Below are 19,291 nucleotides of genomic sequence, written 5' to 3'. Positions count from 1 at the left end.
CATCAACATGCACCATAAAACATTTAGAAAAATTAAGTCGGAATTTCATGGACTAGAGAAAAAAGTTTTATTTTATGTAATTATAGCCAGTTGCATGATATTTCTAGTCAGGCCTGCTACTGGGGAAGAAGAAAAGAGAAGCCAGCAACAAGAATTGAGGCTAAAATTCTACCTTGATTTGGGCTAAAACTGTAACTCAAAATGACTTCAGAAGTTAGAGGGACAGTTAAGCACAGGTAGAGCATTTTATAAGTGAAGTCATATGAACTATATATGCAAGTCACTTGTATAGAAAGACAAACTACCAAAATGAGCTAGGGCACAGCGCCTATGGTATGAAGATAGTAGAAAAGATGCGGTGATGACAGATCAGTTACCATGTCTGGATGGTGTCTGTTTTCCTGGAATAATTATTAGCAGTGCCTCCTTTCACTCCTAGAAATGTCCCAGTTGTGGAAGATAAATTTATATGGTCATCCTAATTATTATAATGTACGATAAACCTGTGTCATACTTTCCGTCCTGCTAGCTCCATATCCAATTTTCAATATAACTACCGGCTTTTCTCAACTCTAAGAGTAGACCAGGCAGGAATCGTAGTCATACTGATGAGCAGATACAGGCTGTGGTGATCTGATTGTCCCACTGAGCACACTAGTGAAAGAGTTGGGGTGCGATGGGGTTATAGTGAGTTGTCACATAGGGGCCACATCCTCTGTTTTTACAGTGGTCAGCAAACTTGGGCAAAACTCATTAGCTTCCTGTGGAGCCAAGATTTTGTGGAATGGTGCTTGAAAGAGCTTCTTACTTTAGTGATGTGTGTATTCTACTATCTTGTTTGTCCTTTATCTCTTTTTGAACCTTTATGAAACCTTATTTCTGGCAGTCCCCTGACAGTATGAATGGGATTGCTCATTTTCCTGCTCCCTTAGTGTGTGGTTCTAACAATGAGATGGTGATATGATTGATGCAAAGACATCAATAGCTCTAAGCTATAATGACCAAGGACAGAGAATCCATGGAGATATATACATAACATAAGAAGTGCCATAGTAAGCGATTGGAAGCAGGGTATGGTTTCCTAGATCACCAAAATTCCCCGCTAGAATGTGCCACTGTAGTCAAGGCTGTCTTCCTGGGCATGTGGTCTGTGTAGTCAACAGAACCCTGTGCTTGGTTTAACAATCTTTTGCTGCCATTTTAATTTTTTTTTTTTAATACTGGGAATTGAACCCAGGGGCACTTAACCACTGAGCCACATCCCCAGCCCTTTTAATATTTTATTTAGAGACAGGTTCTCACTAAGTTACTTAGGGTATCACTAAGTTGCTGATGCTGGCTTTGAACTGTGATCCTCCTGCCTCAGCCTCCTGAGTCACTGGAATTAACAGGTGTGTGCCAAGGGGCCTGGCTCATCTTTAAATTTTTTTTTTTTTTTTGGTACTAGGGATTGAACCCAGGAGTTCTTAATCACTGAGCCATATCTCCAGTCCATTTGGCATTTTATTTAGAGACAGGGTCTCACTGAGTTGCTTAGTGCCTTGCTTTTGATGAGGATGGCTTTGAACTCTCAATCCCTGCCTCAGCCATGTGAGCCACTGGGATTACAGGCTTGGGCCACTGTGCCTGCCCATCTTTAAATTCTAAAACAGGTGGTCCTGCCTTTCATTTTGCACTGGGACTACACATCCTGTAGCTGGTCCAGACTGTGGATGATACCAGAATGTAGTAAGAGGATTTTCTTTGCTATTCTCAAGTTGTGTTTGTTTGTTTTAATGACTCCCCTTCTCTGATGATTATTTTAGTTATTTTGTCTGCTTGATCTTTAAGTAGAAATGATCAGTGCAAAACAATCTTATACACATCCCTGAGATAATGGAAATGAGATGAAGGAGAAACTGATTTCTGAAAAGGTGTTTCTCAATAGGCTTCCTGTCCTGAGGACCATTCTGCATCTGTTTAGGGAGAAAATTAGATGGGTAATCAAGCCAGAAAATTCTAGGCCATACACTTGGCTACATCCACAACGGAATCCCAGCAGCTCTGCAAATGGTGTAGGCATAGATACTGGGGCCTGGCCATTGCCTTCAAAAGAAGACAACTGCCAGATCTAAGTGGAGGAGGAAGGTACCTGCAGGTCTGGTACTCCTACCTTAAGTATTTGCCATCTGGCTTTCTGGGCTGGTGTTCTCTATTTAGAGGAAGTCTTTCTCACTAAGTAGGAGGATAGTCAGGAAGTAGAAATGTCATGTGCCTGCAAACCCTTCCATCTGCCATTCCTGGACTATGTCTTGAACTTTGGGTCCAAGGAAAGGGAAATATAGGCATTAAGAGAAGAACCAACTAGAAAATGTGTTTCCCTTAAGAGTTGTTTGTGAGTGTACAAAGCCAGGGTAGAGAGAAGTTAGCAAAGCAAGGGTAGAAGTCAAACTCAGTGCTTATTTAGTTGAAGGGATGAGGTGGGGACATATGATAAATTGGCATCAAGGTGAATAAGAAATGAATAAGAAGATGGAAGAAGGAACAAGGAGTGTCATGGTTTTGTGTGGTGTGGTTTAAAAAACCTGGTATATGAGTGCATGCTTGTAATCAAGCAGCTCAGCAGGCTCAGGCAGGAGGATCTCAAGTTCAACACCAGCCTTAGCAATTTAGCAAGGCCTTAGCAACTTAGCAATTCCCTGTCTCTAAAAAAACATAGAAAAGGCTGGGGATGTGGCTCAGTAATTAAACACCTATGGGTTCAATCCCTGATACAAAAAAAAAAAAAAAAAAGAAGAAGAAGAAGAAGAAGAAAAAAGAGAAAGAAAGAAAGAAATTAGGTATATGGGTATATGGAATATGGAAAAGTTTTTTTGGGTATCGGGGATTGAACTCAGGAGCCCTTGAACACTGAGCCATTCCCAGCTCTATTTTATATTTTATTTAGAGACAGGGTCTCACTGAGACCTTAGCACCCCACTTTTGCTGAGGCTGACTTTGAACTCATGATTCTCCTGCCTCAGCCTCCTGAGCTGCTGGGATTACAGGTGTGTGCCACTGCACCTAGCAGAAAAATATTTCTTTCATGTGAAACCTGACATACACTCCGGGGTGAAGGCAGCTCAGTAAAGGCACCCCCAAAAGGTAGCTAACAGAGGGTGTGATGGTTCTTCTGTTTGCCATCAGATCCTTTCTGCCCTTGTCTCTGCCCTGCTCTGTGTCTCAGAGGGCTGAACTGGGCTCCCTTGTTCTCTGGCTTTTACTTGGTTTTGCCACTGAGAGGCTCCACCAGGAGACTGGAGGGCAGAAGGGGAGAGAAACCTGATCACTCCCCACTGGCCACGCTCCTCACTCCCCATAACTACAGCTTCTCTGCACACACCTTCAGGTCTCAGCCAGGTTTAGTTACACCATTCCTTCCTCCTTTTCCTTTCAGGCCTCGGGTTGGTAATAATTTTCCTCTGTTGCTGCTAGGGCTGTACATCAGTTACCCTGATCTGGCCTCTAGTTGGGGCCTCCATATTTTAAAGTTTTTTCAAGAACTCTTTTTTGAATGTCTCCCTTTCTTTCCAGGACCTGACCAATACAGAGGTTTCAATGACATTGACATTCTTGCTTTTGCCTCTTTCTGTTTTACTGGTCCCTTTGTTAAGTACTGCTGGAGATAATCATTTCCCGGCTTATTGGCAGTGTTTTCCAAAGTCAAGATGGTAGTGGTAGTGTTGGGGCAGGCCCAAAATAGCTATAGTTAGGCTCCCTTGCCAGGGCTTCCAGCAGGCTATGTGGTGCTTTTAGTGTGTGACCTAGACCATGAATTGGCTATGTTATGGTCAGTGTGTAGTCAAGGTCAGAAACACTCTGATTCAGTGTATCTACTCAAGATCAGAAACATTTGCTTGTGAGCATGTGCCCACTTATGTAACCAGTTGGCAGTGTGTTTCCTTTTTTTGGCCTGTATTTTTTAAAAGGCCTATAGAAATGGCTCATGGGGCTGGCTAGGGGCTATCCTCTGAATAAAGGATGATCAATATTCCCACCATGCCTCATATCTTCTTTCACCTTCTGGATTCCTGAATCTTGCTTCTGCATGACAGGTATGGTTCTATGGAAGGAGTGCAGATCTGGTGACCAAGGAGTGCAGATATGGTGACTAAGTCTCTCAGGCTTAGTACTGTGATGGAATGTCATTGAGACCATCACTTAAAATCTTTTTAGCTTTACTTTTCTATAAGAGGGTGTAATAATCCCACCTTTCCTATAGTTCAAGGCTGTAGTGTGGATCAGACAAACTGTTGGCAAAATATTATGAATTACAAGTGCATTTTGTTTTTCTTGAGATGGGGAATTTCCCAGGCTAATCTCTAATTCATAGGCATAAGCAATCCTCCTGCTAGCCTCTGGAGTAACTGGGACTATAGGCATGTACCACCATACCCAGCTAATATAAATGAATTTTAAATTTGCAGTCATGATTATGACCCACAATAACATTGATTTTGCTAGTCTTATAAGTAACAGTGTATCTAAAAAGCAATGATTCATTGCATTTGGTATTCTGATGTCTTTTTATCATGGTCATGTGCACTACTGTTTTTTTTTTTTTTTTGTATGAGAGATGATTGAACCCAGGGATGCTTTACTGAGCATCCCTAGTCCTTTTTTTTTTTTTTTTTTAACTTTAGACACTTGTCTTTTTTAAAAAATAAATTTATATATTTATCTATTTTAGTTACTGATGGACCTTTATTTTATTCATTTAATTTTATGGTGCTGAGGATCGAACCCAGTGCCTCACATGTGCTAGGGAAGCCCTCTAACACTGAGCTATAAAGCCAGCCCCCATCCCCAGCCCTTTTAATTTTTATTTTGAAATAGGGTCTCACACTAAGTTCCTTAGGGGTCTTGTGAAACTGCTGAGACTGACCTTGAACTTGCAATCTTCCTGTCTCAGCTTCCCGAGTTACTGGGATTACAGGCATGCCCCACCATGCCTGGCACGTGCACTACTTTTGAGAATTTTTATGCTTCAAAGCTAAAGGGTCAGCAAGAAAAGCTGTACTTCTAGCTTTTGTATCTTGTAGGTCGTAATTATACAAAAAGGTTTAAGTTCATGCAAGAGATGGAAGAGCAGAAAATTAGGGGCCAGAGTTATGCACTTCTCTGTGGCTCTGTTTCATCTCCTAGGGTAGAGGTTTTCAAATGTGGTCCCAGGACTAGCAGTATCAGCAATACCTGGAATGTGTTAGACATGCAAACTCTCATGCCCAGAGTTTTGTATGTTTTTAAAAATCCCTCTATATGATTTTCTGATACATGCAGATGTTTGAGAACCATCATCCCAAGGGGAGTGGCTTTGCTAAACCCGAGATACTTTACCCCAACTGGTCAGTAAATGAAGAAAAACTCTCTGCCCAAGAGAGAGACTTCTTTATGATCAGAGGGACTAAGTGAAGGGGGTATCCTAACTTTGTGTTTCATATGATATAAAAGCTTATGTGACCTATCTAGTTCTCTACTTGCTAAAATACTATACTGATTCCTCAAAAGATAAAACCTTTGTGCTCATAAATATGGAAGAATCTTATTGTTATTATTTATTTTTATATTGGTTTGTCTATTATATGAATCAAATTACAATTGTTAAAAGTATAATTGATTAAATAACTAGTCAAATGAAACAGTTAATAGGTGAGTTTTCTATTTTCTATGTCAGCTTTTAAAAATAACTTCTCTTAATAATAGTTTCTTATCTTTACCTCCATTTGGACTTAATTATCAACCTCTGTGACATTCTATGAAGCAGGGTCAAATAGGTGGCTGGCCAGAATGGTATAGGTAGATATCTAATGTAGGTTCAGAAATTTAATTCACCAAACTAAATAGAAATAAAAGAAAAAAATAGAACTCACTAGGTGGTAGTCCTAGGTACTCAGGAGACTGAGGCAGGAGGATTGCTGTACTCAGGAGTTTGGGGCCAGTCTGGCTGTCATGGTGAGACCCTGTCTTGGAAAGGAAAGAAAAGGAAAGGAATGGGGGGAAGGTAGAGTAGGGAATACGCTGTATGTTCCGTTGCAATGTTGGAGGTAAATTGGTTTTTATTTTAATCTTGCCTCTGAGGCACCTTCCTCTGTGTCCCTTCAATAGAACCTTTGAGCCTTATTTTTCTTCTTTACAAAATGATATGATTAAGATATGTGCAATGCCTCCCATAGGGGTTGCTTCATTTTATTGTAATCCCCTAGTCATTTATTGATCATCATTTGTTTCTTTTATTTAACAGCTGGAACCATTTACTCATTTTTTTGAGAAAGGTGGTTGTAAGACATTGAAATTTTTGTACCAGGAAGGAGATGCACCTGGCCTTGGTAAGCATGTTTTATGAGGGTACTGTGCTAGTGATTAGTTAATGAGTGTTAAAGTATAGCATGTTTTTTCTCTTCTACATGCACAATCTTCTATTTTATATATTATTTTTACTAGAAGCTTATGTGTAAGAAAAAAAGTGTGTCTTAAGAAGAGTACAATTTCAGCCCCCATTCATATTTCAGACATTGCTATAATGATGTTAGGAGAAATCTCCTTATAGAAATCATGGCCCACTATCCGGGAACACACATTTTCACTGGAACTTAGTTGCATTTTCCTGGAACAGGTAGCCATATTGTTCACATGTTTTCAGGTGACTAGAAATGACCATGAAGCCACCCAGAGCCCAGTGGCTGCCCCTGTGGTCCTGCCTCAGTGTCTTGTGCTGGCACAGCTGGCAGCGGGGGATATCTAGTTTTCCCCACTGTTCACTTTATACCTAAAATCATTAACATGCAACCAGCTTATTAAACCTTTGTTTTAATGAGTAGGTGTGTGGGCCGTCCTTTTGGACTACTTATCTTCTAAGGACTGTGGATTTACCTTCAATGTGTCCCTCCTATTATTTCTTTATCATTTTCCTTCTCTGCTTGCCTTAGCCTAGGCCACTATTTTACACCTGTTCTAGTAATCTAGATTGAAAATTGATAATATCTCTTATTATATTTTCTCTCTGAAATTCACAAGTTCACATTACAGATTCCTGCCAAGTAAGTATTTTTGGCCTGCTTTTATTGGCTGGGGTCTAAATCCCCCATTGTCCAAAGCCCACTGTAATCTGGGTGCACAGTACTTGTCTAGTCTGATCTAGTCTTGCAGGTGTGAATTTTGTACTCCCTCTAAGCCACTGTCTTCATTGCTTTCTGTACATGCCCGAGTCATTTCTAGGCTTCTTTCCCACTCTCCTGACTCCACTTGCCTGTCTTCTCACATAGTTTTCTTCTCTCTGACCCTCCTTTAGGTCCCCTCATGCATTCTCTTTCTACATAGCCTTCCTAGATGGATCCATTATATCCATCACTGTTCTCCAGACTCTTGGGTCATTTAAACTTTGCATCATAAATACAGCATTTGACTGTTTCCTCTAATTATTTAATATACATATGGTCATTCCTCCAAATCTGTGGGTTGTGCACCTTGGTGGTGGTGTGTTTTATTTTGTGGTTCTGGGGATTGAACCCAGGGCCTTGCATTTGCTGAGCACATGCTCTACCACAGTCTGTGTTCTGCACTTTGGATTCAAAAATTATATTTCTACTAAACATGTACAGACTTTTTCCTTTTCATTATTCCCTAAACCATTAGTGTAACAACTATTTACATAGCATTGACACTGGATTAGGTATTATATATTAGTCATTAGGTATTAGGTATATAGGTATTATACATTAGGTATTATATTAGAGACGATTTAAAGTCTATGGGAGAATGTGGGTAAATTATATGCTATTTTATAAAAGAGACTTGAGCACCTGCGGATTTTGGTGTCCTTGGGGGTCCTAAGATACCAAAGGGCAACCATAAAACCTGCTTAATATCTAACAAAATTATGTAAACTCACAATTAGTATCTAGATCTACTCTATAGATTCTCTGTTTCTCACAGTTCTTATCCTGGGGGGCCTGTATTTTTGTAATTCATTAAAAATGAAAACAATAGTTGAAACTTATAGAAAGATAAGAAAATATCTTTAATTAGAAGAAAAATAAAAACTACCCATAGTCCTGCTTGGTTGGAGAAAGCACTGTTAATTCTTTGATGAATATTACCTGTAACCGCTTTGGTATATACCCATATTTACAAAAATGGGATCCAACTCTATGTATTTTTCTAGAGTGGTTTTTAAAATTTGAAATATTATCTTCTCTGTGCCAATAAATACATTTCTACAATTAAATTTTTAATGGTTTTATTTCATGAGGCTGATGTTGCTATAATTTTCAAAACTGATCTCCTATTACAACTTAGTTGTTTACAAGTTTTGCTCCTTTAAATGATGCCTCAATGAACATTCATTGAAGCTAAATCTATGTGGACCAGAAAGACATTCTAGGAAGAAACCTCACAGGGAAAATTGCAAGATCAAGGTAGACATATTTTTAATCATTATTTTTGTTACTTATACAAGTAATTATTTATCAGTTTATTAAATATTTCCCTACATATCTTATATGCATTTGTTAACATATAAATGCTTATTATAATTTAAAAATGAATCACAGCAACACATTTATTAATTTTTTACATTTTAGTCCTGACTGGCTTTTTGCACTTGCTGGTGTACCCTAGACATTTTCCATGCCATTACTTATTTCCCTCATTTGAACAAATTATATACAGTATTTCATTACAGCCGTACTGTGAGTTTTAGAAATCATTCCCCTCTAGGTGGTCCCATCCATCCCCCTTTTTAGGAAAGATCAAGCTTGTCTTATCAGCTAGAAACTATGTCACATAGCTACTCAAGGGACTAGGGAACTAGGAAAGTACTTTTCTCCCTGGGAGTGCACACATTGCTGAACAGGACAAAATACGCTCTCTCAGCAAGGAAAAAGAGTAGGATAAAAGGGGAGGTGCAACCTCTGTGAATGGGCATTTGGGCTATTAGGTTGCTACAGGCATATGGTATGTCCTTTGGCCTCTGCAAGTAACAGAAATTGACTTTGGCCTATTCAAGCAAGACCAGAATTTTGGTTCACATAACATAGATCTAGTTGAACTACAGTTAGGCCTTGGCAAGGATAGGAATAGAACATTTCCATGGATCTCAGGGCAATTTCTTTAGAATTCCTCACCAGATTAATATCTCTCAAATCTCATTTTGCTTTGTGGGTCTCATTTGAAGGTTTACATTCTTGCATGGCATAGCATTAGTCTGGGATTTTCACATTCCTATCTCTGTAGGGGTCTGGGACTGGTGTCTTCACAGAGCAGAGGGACAGCCACCCCCAAACCCAAAGGAAGAAACTGAGCAGTTAAAACACTTTTGTGGTTTTGTGATGGATATTTTGAATTTTTAAAAAACTCCCAATTAAAAATGGTTATTTTGTAAATATTAGTTTTGCAAATTTTGTAAAATGTTTCATAAATTTTATAAATGTTTTTACAAATTAATAGTCACTAGTCATCTGACAGAATTTTTACGTTTTGATGTTTTTTTAAATTAAAGAATTATAATTAAATATTTAATTTTTGTTGAAATCAGTTGAAGAAAGGATTTAATACAAGTTGGTTTCCATGAATGTATTTAGTAGAGGAACTGGAAGTGAAGGCTCCCTGAGATGGTGGCATTTCAGATGAGATTTTAAAGATGAATAGCAGTTTGATAGGCAAAGTACTCAGGGTGGGAGGGGAAGAGTGTGTGTAAAGGCCCTGAGGCCAGACCAAAAGGAGTATTAGTGTGGAGTTCAGGAAAAGGCACCAGAAAAGACTGCAATTTAAGAATTACAATTATTGACATCTTTTGATAAGACAAAAAAAATTGGAAATTTCTTACAACAGAGTTAAAGGATGGTATTAAGAGTCTCAGGATGTTACTACACTTGATCCATTATGTGATTTTATGCTAAGTTCTTGAATTTTGTTTTCAGAATGTGGTCGAACTATTCCTGGAATAACCAAAGGGTCTAAAATGATGAGATTGTATATAGACAGCACCTCCCCAGACAGTCTAAAAGGACTGTGTTTGTTTTTTGTTCGCTGTAATAATGACGTGGCTATAAATAGTAAAAATATCCATGAGGTATGTTTGAATTTTTTTCTCCAAAGATATAGTTAATCACTGCTGTATTTTCATATCACATTTTGCTTTATTTTGCTGTCCTTTTCTATATGTTGGTCTGAATCGAGTTCCAAGAAAATAATATATTTATCTATTTAAAGAAACAGAGAAATGAGCTCTAATAGAGAGTAGTTATATTTGTCTTTCAGTCACTGTTTTTAAAATGCATGAAAATTCTTTTTCTTGTAGATGGTGTACAAATAAATTCTACCCTTATGTTCACCGGGAACACATTTTATTCTGTGTCACATAATTTTTAGTTACTTAACATCCCTGACACTCAATATTTCAGCTCTTTTTTTAAAAATATTTTTTAGTGTTGACGGACCTTTTATTTTATTCATTTATTTATATGTGGTGCTGAGAATTGAACCCAATGCTTCACACATGTGAGGCAAGCACTCTACCACTGAGCCACAACCCCAGCCCCAATATTTCATCTCTTTACTGTTGCAGAAGAAGAGAGAATTGACCTAGAGCCTGGGCATTGCTAACCTAGTCCTGACAAGGCAGTCCATGAGAATGGGAAAAGTAAGACTTTTGGTTACCTAGACCCAAATTTGCCTCCAAGTTTCACCACGGACTGGTGGTACATTCTTTGGCAAATTGCTCAACCTTTCTCTGACTCAATTCTCTACATTTTCAAATTGGGAATAATAATACCCATCTCAAGGACTATTATGAAACCAAATAAAATGTGAATTCTTATTACTTCACCTGCCATACCATGGACTGTCAACAAATATGAGTTCTCTTTATTATTCTGATAGTTTTAATAACTTTTAAAAATGGGAAAGGTAACTGAAATGCAATCTTAATTTAGCTTCTTTTCTGTAGATATTTTATTGCATCTTTTGTGGCTGATGTGACTGCTCTTGTTAGCATTTTTCATAAGTAATCGTTCCTTTTTCTTCCAACCTGCTTTCCTCTTTGTCTTTGAAGTCCTGTGTTTCCACCGTGATGTGTCTATGTGTGATAGTTTCTTCAGTGTGTCTTCCATTTCACTAATTCTCTTTTCAACTTGTCCATGGTTTAGTCTGTCCTTTTAAATTTATTATTATTATGGTGCCAGGGATCAATCACAGGGCCTTGTTCACGCTAGGCAAGTGCTCAACTACTGAGCCACATCCCAGCCCTGTTCTTTTTTTGTACTTTAGTCTTTGTTTTATCACAGTCACATGTGCACTTAGTTTAAAAAAGGAAGAGATGCAACACTAACCTCTGTGCCACTCTCTAGAAGCAATTCTTAAACTCTTTTAGCAGGTTCTTCTCTTTACTTCCTATCTCTAAATAATTTGCTCTGACAATGTACGTATTATCTGTGGACTTTTTTTTCCCCCCTCTTTTTGGTACTGGGGATTGAATCTAGAGGTACTTTACCACTAAGCCACATCTCCAGCCTTTTTTATTTTTTAATTTGAGACAGGGTCTCACTAAATTGCTTAGGGCCTTGCTAAATTACTGAGGCTGGCCTCAAACTTTTAGTTCTCCTGCCTTAACCTCCAGAGTTATTGGGATTACAGGTGTGCACCATTGCACCCAGTTATCTGTGGACTTTTCTCTATAGAAGATGAGGATTTGTCTCCTTTTTACACTTTGGCCCCCTCCCTTATTTCCCCATTCCTCCATTCTAAACGTTATGTATTTTATGCTGCATAGCTCAACATTTGTTTATATCATTATAATTATGCAAACAACACAGCAGAGACATGTAGTATACTAATGGTTCTTAAAGTGTTACCCAAGACCTTTTCAGGGGATCTGTGAACCAACTTTTATCATAATACTAAGATTCTACTTGCCCTTTTTACAGTGTTAACAATTGGTGGTGCAGAAACAATGGTGCAAAAAACTGCTGCCACCTTAGCAAGAATCAAGATAATGGCACCCATCTATATTAGTAGTCATTATAGTCTTCATTACTACTGTAGTAGTTCAGTTTTGTTAGTACAACAAAATACCTGAGGTAACTAAATTATAAAGAGAAAAGGTTTATGTAGCTCACAATTTTGGAGGTTCAAGTCCAATACTGGGCAGCCCTGTTGGTTTGGTCCTCTAGTGAGGGTGCCAGATGGCAAAAGCAAGAGTACTATAAAGCAATCATGTCTCAAGCTAAAAAGCAGAGAGAGAGAGAGAAAGAGAGAGAGAGAGAGAGAGAGAGAGAGAGAGAGAGAGCAGAAGAGGACATGTGGGGTCCCATAGTCCCTTTTGAGGGCATGTCCTCAGTGACTTAAGGACCTCCCTCTAGGCCCCGTCTCCCCAGAGTTCTTCCTATCTCCCAGTAGTGCCACTCTGAGGACCAAGGCCTTAACATATGGACTTTTGGGGGACATTCCCCATATTCAAACCATGTCAGTCGCCATCTCATAGTTAAAAAAACAAGCAGCCAATTTCCAGTGGCCCTATATGAGCCTTTGTGTGTGGGGCGCGTGTATCAGGGATTGAACTCAGGGGCACTCGACCACTGAGCCACATCCCCAGCCCTATTTTGTATTTTATTTAGAGACACGATCTCACTGAATTGCTTAGTGCCTTGAGAATGCTGAGGCTGGCTTTGAACTTGTGATCCTCCTGTCTCAGCCTCCCAAGCTGCTGGGATTACAGGCATGCGTCACCATACCTGGCTGAACCTTTTAGTCTTAATTTATTGGTTGGGAGTTCTAGCTTATTTAATTTATATTAATTGAGATGTCACACTCTTGGGTAGTGGGTTTTTGGTTTCTGGGCTCTTGATTTCTTGTGACCAGTAATTTTTTTCCCTCCAAAATCCTGGACAGAGGGCTGTTTTTTGTTTTTGTTTATTTTTTTAATTGTCTCCTGGCTGGATAAAGTTTTCATGCCTCTTTCAGCTGAGGACTCCTTCATGCAGGAGGCTCTGACATTGCACAGTTCCAGGCAGAGGCTTGCTCTCCAGGCAGAATCTCCATTAAGAGCTAACTTGTGAATGGTCAGAATCGGGCAGGAGCTAAGTTTGCTGGTTTTAAAGCTCTAATATTCATAACCACATAAGCTTTCCTAATAGTTTACAAGCTGTCTTGTGTATTGCAGTAAGAAATAGATGGTGATTTTTAGTTTTTTAATGAACTTAGCATATGAAATTGCATTTGAACTTCACCTCCTCCCCCTTTTCAGGAAGTACTATTTACTGTTTTGGATGCATCAGAAGGACTCTTGAATGGGATCAAGAACATGATGTCAAGTATATTTCTACCAGCTATTCATTCCACGAGCAACTGGGGTGCTTTAAACCAGTCCAAGCAGGGAGAATCTGAAAAGCACATTTTCACTGAAACCCTCAATAGGTACCTTTCATTTTTAGATGGTTAGTATAAATTTTTTGTTCACTACTAAAAATGAGTAAATTATGTTGTTAAGAAAACATTAGTCGGGGCTGGGGCTTAGCCCAGTGGCAGAGCGCTTGCCTAGCATGTGTGAGGCACTGAGTTGTATCCTTAGCACCACTTAAATGTAAACAAATAAAATAAAGCCATGCTGTCCATCTACAACTACAAAAATAAAAAATAAAAAAAGAAAACATTAGTGAAAACGTTTTTCATCTTGAAAGAAGATGTTAATCAAAGTAAGTATAAGACCTAGAGGTAAATTTTATAATTTGTATGAAATCATAAAATCCCTAATTTCCAGGAATGCATTTTAAAAAATTTTCCATTATAGTAGGAGGAATATCTTGTTACCTTCTTAATAAAAACTTTTCAGCATCTTTAAAAATACATGCTTTATTATGAAATCTTTAAAATGTGTATTTCTATCATTTAATATTATATATTATACTTATGAGGAAATCAAGTCACAAACTAATGATCAATTAGAGATATATTTCTAAAAAGTATTAGATCTTTAACATTTTAGCAACTACAGCTGGAAAGCACACATTGACATTTAACGAAACATTAAGTACTTTTCTTGATATTATTTGTCTCCATTAGGTGCCAGAATAAGTATTGAGGGGACTGTGATGTTAAAGAAGATAGACAATATTGATTTTTCCAAACTGCATACCTTTGAAGAAGTGACGGCCGCAGCTAGCAATTCGGAAACTGTCCGTCAGCTAGAGGAGGTGCTGATGATATGGTACAAACAGATCGAACAGGTGAGTTCACTCAAGTCATTCCACCTGGAGTCGCAGTTATCCCATGCACCTAGCCATGTTGCATTTTGTCCCTAAGAGCAAAGGGGAGAGGAAACCTTCTTCTAGATTCTGTTCTAAAACTCAGCCTGTTGTTGGCTCTGGAGCAAAACTGTCGTTCTTTGTGGACCACTTAAAATCAATTTTAGATATTTCTCCCTTTAAAGGGGAAATGAAATTATGAGGGATAGCCAGCATCTATCCCCAACAATTTGTTTATTGTCATACTCTCTGTGAAATAAAAGGGACAGGACATAATGATGAGCCACTGTACTAGACACAAAATAAATGCCTCTTTGTTGATCAGTGGAGTCACCTGTGTTGTCATAGAGGTTCAGACTATGCTTGCTTCTATGAGTATTGCATGCACATCTGCAGTTCTCTGGTCAAAAAAAAAAAAAAATTTCTCTAGCCATAGGAAAAGCAATAGTAGGAGTAGAATGCAGGTCAAAATTATGAGAGACTTGGACTCACACTGCAAATAATGCAAAAACACAAAATCCAAACGATAACAACCAAAACCAAAACCAAAAAATTAACCCAGACATCATGCAATTTCCCTAAACTGAAAGAGGTCCCTGGGAGCAGACTCAGATCTGTGGTTCATAAGCACAGTGGAACCAGAGAAGAAAATCTTCAGGTACCTGAAGAGAGAAAAGCAGGAGAGAAAGCAGGAGGAGGAAGAAAGCATTTCTAATTTGACCCTTTTTAGAACTGTGCAGAAGGTGCAGTTGGGGTAGCAAAAACTGGAGGGCTTGGAAGCTCCTTAGGAGAGCCTGGAACGCTGACCCAGAGCGCTGGCCCAGAGCCCTCACCCTAGAATTTGCTTCCAGGTTGAAGCAGGCAGTTGCCCACCAGAGAACCCCTGCAGGGGTCTCCTGTACTATTGGAGGAGTGTCTGGGTCGGGCTGGCTTCTTGGTTTGTAGCCAGTGGGCTCCTTGCTGTCACCTCACATGCTGGAAAACAGAATCACTTCCTGAAGTCCCCACCTCCAAAAACTGTCACACTACAGAGTAGTAGTAGGTTTCACTAGGTGAGTTTTGGGGGTATACACATTCAATTTATAGCAATATCTTAGGAATCATTTTATAACTCCCCCATTCAACATTTTCTTGCATTTATTTATGTTGATACAAGCAAATTGAATTCATTCACTTAACTGCGGTCTGGTATTCCTCTATGAATATATCTTAGTTTTATTATGTAGACTTTCAGACACATAGGAGAAATTTAAATTATATCTCTGTTTAAGGAGATAGAGAAGTTTATTTATTCATTCCCCCGGGAAGAGGATTGTTTGTACTCTTCCTGTTACAAAAAACAATAACACATATTATTGTTCTAGGGCTTCTTTAGACATGTTCGGGAGTTTCTCAATGGGATTTCTGGGAACATTTGCATACAGATCTTTCATTGGTTATTACCAAACTCCCCAAATAGTGGTTATATATACATAACGTGGAAGTTCTAAATAATATATATGTATGAATGTGTATATATATATTAAAAATATAAATATAAGTATAATAAATATATAAATATGAGAGAGAGAGAGAGAGAGAGAGAGAGAGAGAGAGAGAGACACACACACACACACACACACACACACACATACACACATACACACACACCATCCTGGGGATTGAATGCAGGGACACTTCATTATTGAGCTACATCCCTAGCCCTTTTCATTTTTTAATTTGAGAAGGGGCCTTGCTAAGTTGCTGAGACTGGCCTTGAAATTATGATCCCCCTGCTTCAACCTCCTAAGTAGCTGGGATTACATGTGTGAGTCACTGCATCAGATTTAGTTTATATATATATTTTTTTTACAGAAGCTTCTGAGTGTTCTCATTTCTTCAAAGCTTTGATCACATCTGGGATTGTCAGGTTTTTAACCGTTGCTGGTATATGGGGTGTGAGATGGCATCTTGACTGACTTTGTATTACCCCGAATCCTGTCGATGTGGAGTGTGTTTAATGGCTGTGTAGGCTTCCTCTTTGTTGAGTGGCCTGCCCTCTGCTTGGCTCAGTTTTTTTTTTGGATTGTTGGGTGTTATCTTATTGAAGTGCTGGAGTTTAAGTAATATCTTCCAGGTGTTGATCCTTGGTTGGTCTCCACTGTGATGTGTCTTTTCATTTGGTGTGGTGTCTTTAGAAATGTGGAAGTTTTAAATTTTAATGTAGTTAAGTGGTATATATTACAAATGGCAATCCTGCCTCAATTGAGCTACCTCCAGTGACTAGGAACTTCTATATTTTTTTGTATTTTATTTAGGAATCCTTTTCTAGTTCTATGAAGATTTTCTCCTAAATTATTTATTTAAATAATGAAATGTAATGCAAAGATGAATGCAATAAAAGAAACAAATTGTAAAATTAACACCTGTGGGGCTGGGGCTGTAGCTCAGTGGTAAAGCGCCTGCTTCAAATGTGTGAGGCAAAGGGTTCAATCCTCAGCATCACATAAAAATAAATAAAGATACTGGGTGTTTATCTAAAACTAAAAAATATTAAAAAAAGAAAAACTTAACACCTGTGTAAACTTTGCTCAGGTTAAAGAAATAGAACATTCTACTGGGTAATCCCAACCTCTTGGGAGGCTGAGGCAGGAGAACGGAAAGTTTGAGGCCAGCTTGGGCAATGGAGAGAAAGAAAACAGAACATTCCCAGTACCTTGTTTTCCTCTTCCCAGTTTTAAATACCATTTCTTCCCCCATTGTGACTGTATCTTGACAGTTACGATATTCAGTTCTAAGCTTTTCTTTATGGTTTTACCCTTACTTTGTATAGAAATTTAACCATTTCATCTTATTTTATATTTTGTGATGTTGGGGGTGGAATCCAGAGTCTTACACGCATTAGGCAGGTGTCCCACCACTGAGTTACATCTGCAGCCCTTCTGATTTTATTTCTGACATTCAGTTTTTTAGTCTGCCTGGAGTTATTTTTGTGTGTGTGGGCATGTGTGCGTGATGTGAAGTAGGAATCCATTTTGACTTTTTTCACGGTTAGCCAAGTATCCCAATTTAATATCCTCTGATAAATTGCTTATTTAACAGTCCATTCTTTCCTTAAAGATGTCTAATACATCAAAATACACTCTACTGTCATGTCTAAAATTTGTAATATCACCTCTGTCTATATTGTTTTTATTTCTTATTTTTATAGATGCATTATAATTATGCATATGGTGGAATCTGTTATTATATATTTGTACATATACACAATATAACAATATTACTTGGTTAGTTTTATTCTATGTTAAGTTTTTGCTCTTCTGTCTGTCCCACTGGTCTGTTTATTTGTTTTGTAGACTCATACCATGCTGCTTTAATTTCTGGAGCTTTTACAAATCAACACTTTGTATGTCAAGTTTCTTTGCTTTTTTTTTAAATTCAAAATTGCATAGATTATATCTATTCTTCCAAATCTGAAGATTAATTTGTCAAGGACCACGAACAACTCTTGAGATTTTGATGGAATTTCATTGAATGTATATATTCCTTTAGAAAAAACTGGCTTCTTTATATTATTGAATTTTTCCACCCATAAACATGTCTCTCACTTATTTAGGTCTTCTTTTATGTTCTAAATGTAGTGTTCTTCTTGTTCCAGAAAGGTCTTACACATTTTTTTGTTAGATATTTCTAAAAAAATTATCATTGCAATTATTTGCTGTAGATGGTATCTTTTTAGAAATTACATTTCAGATGGCTATATGGCTTGTGAAAAAGTGCTACTGGTTTTTATGTAGAGGTCCAACAACCCTACTGAATATTTCACTTTTAATAATTATTAAGGTTTATATTTAATATTCTTAACATTTTAAAGATGTAGCCAACCATATGATCTGTGATTATGCCCTTTTAAAAAATTTCCAATCAGTAGTGCCTTTTGTTTACCTACCTTTTTCTGGAACTTCCTTTACCAGGTGGAATGGAAGTGGGTGGTGATAGTGGCAAACTTGCCCTGCCCTCGGTTTTAAAGTGATGATGTTCACAGTTTCACCTTTATGATGTTTGTGATGTTTGCTGGCGTTTTCAATAGATACTACTTATCATGTTCAAAAAGTTCCTTTCTCCTCTCTGCTTGCTAAGTTTTTTTTTTTGTTATTTTTTAAAAATTGTAGTTGGACACAATACCTTTATTTTATTTATTTATTTTTATGTGATGCTGAGGATTGAACCCAGCATGTGCTAGGCAAGCACTCTACCGGTGAGCCACACCCCAGCCCTATGCTTGCTAAGTTTTTAAACATTATTCAGTGTTACTATTATTTATACTTTCGGTTTTTTTTTTTTCAAAAGATGCAGTGAGATTTTAACCAAGAAGAATATGTACTTTTTGTATTCCATTTATATGTGTATACATATTGAAATTGCAGGTGCTTATTGAGAGCGAGCAGATGAGAAAAGAAGCTGACGACTCAGGTCCACTCACTGAGTTGGAACACTGGAAACGGATGTCAGCCAAGTTCAACTATATCATTGAGCAGATTAAAGGGTCAAGTTGTAAGGCTGTCATAAATGTGCTGAACGTTGCGCACTCCAAACTGTTAAAGGTAAAAGGCCTTTTAGTTTACATTTTGGTATAATTCGGAACAACTTTATTGAACTGCTTCTTTTTAAAAAAATTTACATCAAGACATAACATTTATATATTTTTATGGGGTACATTATGGTAATTCAATACATGTATGCAATGTGTAATAAGTCGGTAACAAACATTTCCATGACTTCCAACATTAATCGTTTTTATGTGGTGAGAATTTTCTACTCATTTTGAAGTACAACATAGATTGTTTTAATCAGTAGTTAACCCTACTATGCTAGAAAAACCAGAATTGATTTCTCCCGTCTTATTGGCCTTCTTCCTATCCTCTCTTCATGCTGTTCCATTCCTCTCCCAGATCAAAGTGCTTCTTAACATAATGTACCGGAACTATATATTTAGAAATGTTAAGCTTTGAGTTTTCTCATGTGCCACAATCATTTCCATCGGAGGAAATGAAGAC

General features: G+C 37.9%; 1 protein-coding gene across 1 annotated transcript in view; it reads left to right on the top strand.

Annotated features, from left to right (window-relative positions):
• Positions 1 to 9,961: 9,961 nt before the first annotated feature.
• The window catches only part of Dnah8 (dynein axonemal heavy chain 8), a 275,799-nt gene continuing 266,469 nt past the window's right edge, over positions 9,962 to 19,291 (top strand). The window contains exons 1-4 of the mRNA XM_076860182.1: positions 9,962 to 10,087; positions 13,259 to 13,448; positions 14,074 to 14,237; positions 18,662 to 18,838. Of these exons, the coding sequence (XP_076716297.1) occupies positions 9,977 to 10,087; positions 13,259 to 13,448; positions 14,074 to 14,237; positions 18,662 to 18,838 (642 nt within the window). The 5' untranslated portion in view covers positions 9,962 to 9,976. The remainder of the gene's footprint in view (positions 10,088 to 13,258; positions 13,449 to 14,073; positions 14,238 to 18,661; positions 18,839 to 19,291) is intronic.

Source organism: Callospermophilus lateralis, chromosome 6, assembly GCF_048772815.1.
Source record: "Callospermophilus lateralis isolate mCalLat2 chromosome 6, mCalLat2.hap1, whole genome shotgun sequence".
NCBI lineage: Eukaryota > Metazoa > Chordata > Mammalia > Rodentia > Sciuridae > Callospermophilus > Callospermophilus lateralis.
The sequence above is the reverse complement of the archived record's forward strand: the minus strand, read 5'-3'. Positions and strand labels throughout refer to the sequence as shown.